The sequence below is a fragment of the Saccoglossus kowalevskii genome, chromosome 4, assembly GCF_978046115.1.
Source record: "Saccoglossus kowalevskii chromosome 4, keSacKowa6.1, whole genome shotgun sequence".
NCBI lineage: Eukaryota > Metazoa > Hemichordata > Enteropneusta > Harrimaniidae > Saccoglossus > Saccoglossus kowalevskii.
This window is the reverse complement of record NC_140644.1, coordinates 8,757,151-8,766,417: the sequence shown is the minus strand read 5'-3', so window position 1 is coordinate 8,766,417 and position 9,267 is coordinate 8,757,151. Positions and strand designations below refer to the sequence as shown.

General features: G+C 35.3%; 1 protein-coding gene across 1 annotated transcript; it reads left to right on the top strand.

Moving 5' to 3' along the window:
* Positions 1–331: 331 nt before the first annotated feature.
* On the top strand, positions 332–9,079 carry LOC100366350 (uncharacterized). Its single transcript, XM_002733502.4, has 11 exons — positions 332–459; positions 662–769; positions 1,501–1,648; positions 2,791–2,946; positions 3,442–3,487; positions 4,465–4,599; positions 5,205–5,332; positions 5,632–5,844; positions 6,670–6,766; positions 7,284–7,788; positions 8,465–9,079. Exons 2-11 carry the CDS (start codon positions 663–665, stop codon positions 8,670–8,672), a joined length of 1,743 nt encoding a protein of 580 aa, XP_002733548.2. The 5' UTR covers positions 332–459; position 662; the 3' UTR covers positions 8,673–9,079.
* The last annotated feature ends 188 nt before the right edge of the window (positions 9,080–9,267 follow it).

The following is a 9,267-nucleotide window of genomic DNA, read 5'->3' as shown; positions in this document are numbered from 1 at the left end:
CTAACAATCTTTTCAGGCACAATGTGTATGAAAAAAGATCCTTGATTGGTCAAAAATGCTGGTGCTGGTTTTTACCATCAAAATAGAAGGGGTAGATGCTCTGTATCTACTATAATTGTGACATTATATCTTCGAAAAATTGATTTATATAACTATAAATAGTAGTATAATATATAGTTTCAACTTAGTTTCTAGTTAGATATCAGTTATTAAATTTATTTCTGATATATACACTGCATTATTTTAAGGTCCCTCCCTTCGCAATAATGTTTCGTTCAAAATCCTAACCAATCATCGATCACGTATCTAAAACACATTTATCTTATTTTGTCCGCGAGATTCGAAGTGTTTCGGTGTACTATATTCCAGGTGGCGTGGACACGAGTGTAGTGACACAACTTATTGAGACAACAGTTTATCAGGAATCTTCATAGACGGAAAGTATTTTCAAAAATCAATGTGAGTTGAACAATTGTTTTTCAGGCATATTACTGAGTGAACCAGCGTGTAAGTAAATAAAGTGATGGATGTGCAACTGCGCAACGACGTGAAGTTGACGTGAATAAACTTGTTCCACACAAGTTCACTACAGCCTTAGCACATACCACAGTGAGGGACTGTGCACATACTAAAATTCCATTTTGACGTTTCACCTTTTCAGCATGGCTACTGGAGATATAAAAAACAACCTCAGAAAATTGAGAAGACAGCTAAGAGAAATGAAGTACTGTCCCCAGTCTGATGATCCGCAACAAATCTTTGATGAGGGGTAAGTAAGGAGTGTACGCCGTGTGATAATGCATTACATAACACCTAGCTTCCGATTTCCTGGCTTCGGTTTGAGTTTTTTTTTTGACAATTTTGATGTGCTACACCTGATGGAACACGTCCATAAAACATACGTGTTTTGTGCTAGATGTATACCGGTAATAGTATTGGTATAATGCAGATCAGGCCTGTACTGGCACATGAACTCAAGACATTCAGCTCATTAGACTCGGAGAGCAACTTGTTGATATTTTTTTTTTCGATTTATCATTATCTATCATCTATATGCCATTATATAGTAAACTGCATTGTTAATATGGAACATGCAAAATGTGGATGGTCGATTTGTTCCTATTGGTCGATAGGATTTTTTCAAGACCCACACTCGCATAATTCTAATCCTAACCCTGCTCCTCCAGTGTTCCCTCCCCTAATGGGGTGAAACGACTATAAACTTGTACAAAACAAATTTATACAGTGAATATTAAAGACATGTGTGGTGTTTTATGCGATTACCCGGTATCACAAAATTACTGAAACATGTTTATATTAGTTAAATAAGAAACGAGCACAAATATTAAATATTTTTTTGGTGTAAAATGTATACCGGTAGTACTTGGTATAATATAGCTCAGGTCTGTATTGGCACAGCAACGGAAAGCATCAGCTCAGCTCATCAGATTACCTCAATGCTGCAAAAAATCCTTAAAACCAGTCTTTCTTTCACAATAGGATCACAGAGGGTCGACTGACGTCATTTCTTCCATTATGGCACTTTGCGTTCCTGAAATATTCCCTTCCAGTAGCAGAGTTTATATCGTCCAAGAACTTTGAATTGTTTGGAAAGTCAGACTTGCGTTTTGTCGAGATTGCTTTCAGAGTAAGTATGATATAAAGGTAAAACTTAACAAGTGTCTTAAAAAATGGTTAAACATGTCTTACTTCATTTGACTACCATTGCTCCTAATTCCATATTTTTAAATTTTTTCTATTGTCCATTGATTACAAATAATGTTTTACCATATAAATGTATTCTATGATGAAGAACTACACAACTACTAAACACAGTAGTCACAAGGAATTGACATAGCTTCGCCCATCGACAACACAGAAAGTGCTATTTTGCTGGAAAGCATGATTTGTAGGAAAGGTTTGTTTTATGTGGGGCACGGCACAAACATCATGTGACTGCAGTTTTTCCAAGATGGCTATCAAATGTGCAGCTGACACCCAAGCAATGAAAATACAGAGGTGTGGCCAACTGAGACGTTAATGACTTGTGCAATATATTTGTAGGAGTTTATCCCGCCAATCACCCTGTACTGGCCCAAAATAATCCTTTAATGTTTATATTAACTAAACAGAAGTAAGAAAAAATGTATAGAAATTCAGTCTAATACGACAGTAATTATTTTGGTAGTAAGCCAAAACAAAAGTACTGTAAAATCTGTATTAGAAACCACTGCTTCTATTAAAATAGTTCAATGCAAAAGAAGGGATGCGGCTTCTATTAGAGCATGTACACATATGAGGAATGATGAATTTTTGATTTTCAATTATTCAAAAAGAATGAGTGCGACTTCTATTAGGGATGTGGTTTCTAATACAGATTTTTACGATAATTCTCGAATTCACATTCAATTATCTTTCATTCGTATGTTATAAATGGTATGCCCTGGTATACACTCAGAACAGTGCAAAATATGAAAAAAAATGACTAGTGTTTTGTACCATTTTTTTCCTCGACAAGTTCCAAAAATGCGCATTTGGTTTCAGTGTTGAGGAAATTATTAGACCATGATTTTATAGTGAAATATCAAAAAGACGTGCTACGTTTGGTATAGCTGTTGCAGAGTTTTGGTTCAGATAGGGAGTCCAGGTACAGGCCAGACCATAATGCTACGGTCCAAACACAAAACTGTATGTTGGCCCATGAAACTGTTGTACCATGTGCACATGCGCCAGCAGTGTCTATTCGATCAATTTCCCGAACTAGTTTTTTTTTTCCCATTTTCTATGTAGGTTCTCAGAGATTTGTTTTCTTACAAACCCAAATTGACCAAAGATCAAATGATGACAAATGGATTCACAGAGCGTAAAATCATAATAACATACGATATTTTGAATCTGATTAAAGCTAAACACCAGGAGCTGGAACGTAAATCTCGCAAACCCAAGGTAAATTATGCATATAATGTATTTAGGTTGATCACTTGTATGTCAGGTGGACTTTTGAGAAAGATGGGACAATACAGTTGACGATTGTTCAACTGCTAATGTAAGGTCATTAATGCTTTTGTGACCCCCAAAAGTCTGTGTTCACTGGAATCTAAACATGTGGCATTCTCTCAAGCATGCCTTTACAATGACAGGTTTATCTGACTCGTGATTTAAAAATGATGCAAGTGAAACTTCTGTTTAAAAACCATGAAAATGAAAAGCTTTTGTTAATGGTTGATTTCTCGTGGTAAAATCCAAGATAGCTTCATGACAGACTGGCAGTCATCTTTATTGGTACAGTTATTATTGCTTATAACCCAGACAAACATAGCTGGGTTTGTTATACAGCATAAATAAAGATTTCCACTTACCGGGTAGGATAAAATAAGAGAATGTGTCCGTTTCGGAAGTAGTTGATTATGATATTAACTTGAACCTTTATTTACATTACAGACAAATCTACATTGCAACAAATTCCTTTCAAAGTCTTTCACACCAGGTGAGATAGTGGGTTTTATGGTCTTCTGGTAATGACTATTAGATGGGCCACAACTTTTTCATAAATTTGTGCATTTTCCTTAAAAAATACATGAAACTGTTATAGCGCCCTCTATAGTTGCTACATCAGTCATTGGCAGTATTGAGCAAATCTTGAGGGAGGACATTCGGGCATTTTCAACGCTTGGCAACCATCACGGTGAAAACAAAGGTCAAAAACTATTAGAAAACTGTACTTTGGGATAGTTGTTGAGATTCTCCTGTGCAACATGTATAAATTGTGTTGCTCAGGATAGCATTAAAGTTGGGTTTGTGCTGTTTCTGTGACTTTAGCTGTTTTCACTGGCTTTTTGACCAGTGTTCTACAGCAGTTTGGGCAGAGCTCATAGAAATACATGGTACAGTGGTATGCATCTTAGCAACGTAGACATTTCTGGGACGTAGATCCACCTCGGAGAATAACATGTACTTTTCTGTTTTACGAAGAAGAAACTTAGAGAATTGACAATCATTAAAGTTTAGAGAGAGAATGCAGAAAAAAAATATTTTATTCTTCACTTAATAATGCTGCTGCTTTTGTAAACTTTTTTCTTTCCATGATCAAATGTTGTTTTTTTTCTTGTTTTTTTTAAATACTGCACAAGGCTGAGGTGGTTATGAATGGAAGAGAGGTGTGTCTGTGTAATAAATTGTATTTTTTTGATACAATATTCTGTGGCAGTATTAATGTAATGTTTGTTTTTTGAACAGTTTTATTATGGACTTATTTTCTAATATAGCCATATAGACTAGACTTGATATTTTTTTTTCTGTAGTAAAAAAAAAAAAATTACTTTTTACATTCAGTTTACCCTGCACCTTCCAAAAGTTTTCAATTCCAGGACATGCCTAATTACATCCATTATATCAAGCCATCATTGTCGTAGTATATATTCACCAATAAATGAAATTTACTAAGAATGTTTAATTTAATTAAAGGTGCTACATTGGAAGCTAGTCGTATTCCAGTTACTTTACCCCAAATACCTGTTCCAGAAAACCTTGTTCAAAGACATCATCCCTTAACTGTTGGTGAGGAGATTCTTGTTAATGAGTCAGCCAGAGAAGAAAGCGGTAAGTCTTCACTGTTAATTGCAGGACACCACAATAACCATTTGGATAAATCCTTTTATCCTGCCAACATTTTGATGCAACAATCTGGCCATTGTATTTTTTTGATTATTTTCTGTTTTTAACCAAATAGACACATTTTTTCCATGTACAAATCTTAATCAATGTTTTTGAGAAAAAGATGTAGCACAAAAATGTGGAAAAATGTTTAAAGGGAAAGTCAAGACTAATAACATAATACTCCCAGATAAAAAGTGCTTGGCAAATGTAAGAACATGTAATTTACAGTTTTTTTTATATCACTTTTCATTCTCTAGATATTCAACTTTTCATCAATTTATGTTGAATATCTAGAGAATGAAAAGTGATATAAAGAAAACTGTAAATTGCATTCACCTGCATTTGTGGAGCGTTTTCTTGAGGGGTCATTATGTTTAGCTTGACGTTTTCTTTAATGTTGAAAGGACTACAATCACATGTCCAGTCCAGGTGTCTGTCACTTTTAGTTTCTGTGTGATCTGAAGTGACCTGAATTAAATATTTATCCATATGTAAAAATTTGATTTGCAGAACCAAAATTTAGTATCGTTATTTATGTCTTTTATCAGAAGCAGTATTGGAAGATATTAGTATTCCAGTTGGTGTCAAACGCAAGGATGACGAAGAGCTAAGGCCAATGGATGATGGTTACAAAAGTGCTAACGTATCGCCAGTACTAGACAGAGGAGCTGTTCCGGTAACAATATTTGTATTACTGTAGATTTGCTTTTGGTCAGCACACATGTCAGATTGAAAAGTTGTGTTGAATATTTTGGGGGAGTTTCTGCCAAAATATTGTAAAATTGAAAGAAAGAAAAACTGTTGTGTACTGGTAGATGCAAATTTTTGTCTTGTATATCACAACGACAGATCTGACAGGCTAAGCCCCTTAACGAACTGCTACTTAATTGTTCAGTGTTGTTGTATTCCGAACAGATTGCTTACATACATTCTGTCAGCTTTCTTTAAAAATGTCTGATTTACTCTCAACTACAGTCCAATATACAAGAAAATCGCTTAAGAGTGGTGGAAGAAAGAATGGCAATGTTTGAGCGCAGACTGACCAAATTGGAAGAGACTGTAGATGAACTGAGCAACAAACAGAGCAATCATGATGACCATAAAAATGGCACAACTGATGAAGATTTAACTACAATCTTGAGTCGCCTAACCCTTGTTGAATCCAGAGTTCAACTTCTTCAATCCCAGGTATGAAACCATACTAACAGTTACTTGCATGTGTACACATATAAAATGTGTAATTAATCATTGTCTGTAGGCATGAAACCTTTTAAACATTTTACTGCCAAAATCTTTTAGATTATACTAAAATATTTTTATTAATTTCTATTAATTTCTGGTCTAGTTTTCCTATTTGATACAATCCAGATCAAAATATTTTATAAAAAAAAAGTAAGGTAAAGGATGAAATTCAATGTTCAAGTTGGCATCCCACATAGTTAAAGCTGTATTCCCTTTTTGAAAATCTGTAATATTCCATCCTCCATATATTGCATCAAATGTTGAGATTGTGGATAAGTAAATTGAATGCAGAATAGGAATTTAAAGCAAATGAGTTAGGGGGCTTTGTTTGTTCTTGAAGCTCATTTATCCTAATTGAACCTCCAGTAATTTCCGATTGCATTAACTGCGATTCTTTTTAAAAATCAATCTTTTGGCGCCATTACAGATGCCTTTTGTATGTTTAAATGTTTGTTATAGTTTTTTTTTAGTATGTTTTCTTTTTTGTGTGTACTTTATGAGTTGTGTACCCGAAATAAAGAAATAATAATAATAAAAAAAAATGAAATGAGCAGCGAGGATAGAATGTATACTTTTAATATATCACATTTTATGTTTTTGGCTTGTTCTGGAAGCGATGTTTCATATATTTGCGAGGTGGGAATGCAACTTTATTAGTGGTGGTATTGGTAGTGGTGCTTATTCAAATAGACAAGTTTTTAGTCTAGTCTTTTTATACTTGTTACTTATTAGCTTTAAAGTTAAAAATATATGAAATAAATTTATTTCTAGAGCCAGAATTTTGGTCTGCGAACACTACCTGCAGCTAAAGTGATGCCATCTACAAAGCCTGCATCTCACAAGACCTTGCCACAAGGCCATCTAGTCGGTGAGTTTCTGCTGTTATGAATTGAGAGATGTCTAGAAGTAGGTACTCATCAATTCTATGCACTGTCTTGTGTATTCTCTGTGACAACACATTACGGTGCAAATTTTGTGTGAAGGGTGTCAAGGTGGTTGTGGGGAAAAAAGTTGACAAAGGTAAAATTGCGATTAACACTTGCTACTCTCTTGTATTCCTTTATTCAGTTAGTACTTTACATCTCCAATATAGACTTTGTAAATGAACAATTACATTAACTGTATACGCAATCATTTAAATATTACTTATTTTGATCTTATGACGTAGAAACTTACACAATTCTGTCAGCCATTGGTAGGGTCTGATACTGTTCGCCCAACAAGGATGCCACTTGCGCCTAAATGTCAGGCTATGGTCTACCATAGCAAACAGTTTGTTTTGCACAGCCCTTGGTGTTATGGATGGATAGATTGAGATTTCTAGTTTATGGTGGGTCTATGACGAGTACGAGCTTTTTTAACAAATATTTGTATTTCCTCTGTAGCTGGTTCTCCAGTTTTACAAGGTGCTGCTGCTGCTGCTGCGTCACTCCCAGACACTCCTCCAATCGATTCGAGCAGTCCAGTGATACCTACTAGTACTAAAAGCAACACTTTCTACAACTTTGCTGCAACAGCTGCAGTTGCCTGTGCCGTTGCAGTACCGTATAGAGAGACGCAGGTCCTTGCTGAAAGTACAACTGCAGCCACACCAGATTCAACAGTTACAAGTGAAGAAGAATCATCATCATCAGTTTTGCCAACTATCTCGGTTAGTGCATCAAAATCACTAGAAAACGTTCCTGAATCGACAACTTCGTCTGATCATGCTCATGATAGTAGTGAAGACCAAGCTGCAAGCCTTGCTGATGAAGCTGCAAGCTCCCTCGCAGACAAAGCTCCAGGTACTCTTACAGACGACGCTGCAAGCCCTTTGACATCATCATCAGATGACAAAAAAAACAATAAACCAGAAGATATGATGAGCAAATTTGACAGACTTACTCAATTGTAAGTACCTTGCTGTTAAGGGTTGGGGCAATAACCTTGAACTTTCACATTTGTCTAGGTCTTTCTTTTTTGGTATCTACATTAATTCAAATTAATGGCATTACCGTAGTAATCAAACTTTACACAATTTGTTTTTTCAACAATATGCTTCAGTGTATTTGGTTTGTCAAATGCCATTCTCATAGTGTATGTTGCCTGACTGACTGACTGACTGACTGACTGACTGACCGACCGACCGACCGACCGACCGACCGACTGATCGCTTGATGGAACATATTGAATTCCAATTTTGTGATTGGTTATCTTCTATGGCATCTGGCAACAGCAAAATGTCTTGAGATGAGCTGGTTGAAATGTGGTTTGAATTTAATGCCTGGAATAATCGTCATACTGACTGTATAAATACAAGAATGGCAACATTAAAAACTGATAGTTAATTACTTTATATAGCCTGCATTACACTTGATATACTACGAGTGAATTACTCACTGGGTTTTAATTTCACTGATAATGTGCAACTGCTTTAATTTGGGTGATATAAAATTTACCTTTTGCCAGCGCTCATGAGACTAGTGTACATGATAGTGTGTCTATGCAAAAGGTCACTCATCTCAAGTCCAACTGTATCGAACCTCCTAAATTTCATAACCTGAGTAATCATTTTCTTTTGTTGTAGAATAAGCGATACTGAACAGATGCTTGGCATGGATACAAGTCTAGTGCGCTCGCCTTCATCAGAAGATGATGAAGTGTACACAGAGGCCAACTCAGAGATGTCACAACACAACACAACACAACACAACACGTATAAAGAATTACTCTATTCTCCTGCATTCAGAGGATATATTTTAATGGTGGTACATGCAGTAGTGATATTACCTTAAAGGAGATGCTGGATGTTGCAGGCACTTGCTTCATTTTGAAAGAATAATATTGCCAATGGATTTTAATGCAATTGTTATAAAAATATAGAATATTTATAGTATGTTCCCCAGAATGTGTCTGTATACAGAAATATTCCAAAGACAGAATTAATTAAGAAAAACTTACCCAATTGGTAAACATAAAAAAAATGTACAAAAAAATCTGAAATTGGTGTAAATGCAAACGACAAGAGCGAATCTTTATAGCACATTGCTAGCTGTTATGTATGGGGTGAATAAGAATGTGTCAAAATATTTTATTGTATTTGTTTTACGTTTTTTTGTGCATGTATATATACCAGTGTATTCATGTCTGTCTTGTGAATAATCAAATCTTGTATATTTATATTAAAAGAAATTGAAAATTCTCTTTGGTTTTATGGTTATTTGTCTCCATCAGATGTAGTCCGAATAAGGGATTTGTGTTTCGTGTTTTGGTGCCCAACTGGCAGACAGTTCTCGGGTATATTCAGACCAAGTTGTAAAGATGGATCATAACTGAGTACATGTTGATTTGTTATTCCATTGATCGAAAACCTAAAATCGGCATTTTAAC

Bases quoted from the DNA above. Each gene is read 5' to 3' on its own strand.
- LOC100366350 (XM_002733502.4), top strand. From the start codon at position 663: ATGGCTACTGGAGATATAAAAAACAACCTCAGAAAATTGAGAAGACAG. The intron at 1,649-2,790 runs GTAAGTATGATA...TTTTCTATGTAG, and splicing joins TTGTCGAGATTGCTTTCAGA to GTTCTCAGAGATTTGTTTTC. The intron at 2,947-3,441 runs GTAAATTATGCA...TTTACATTACAG, and splicing joins GTAAATCTCGCAAACCCAAG to ACAAATCTACATTGCAACAA.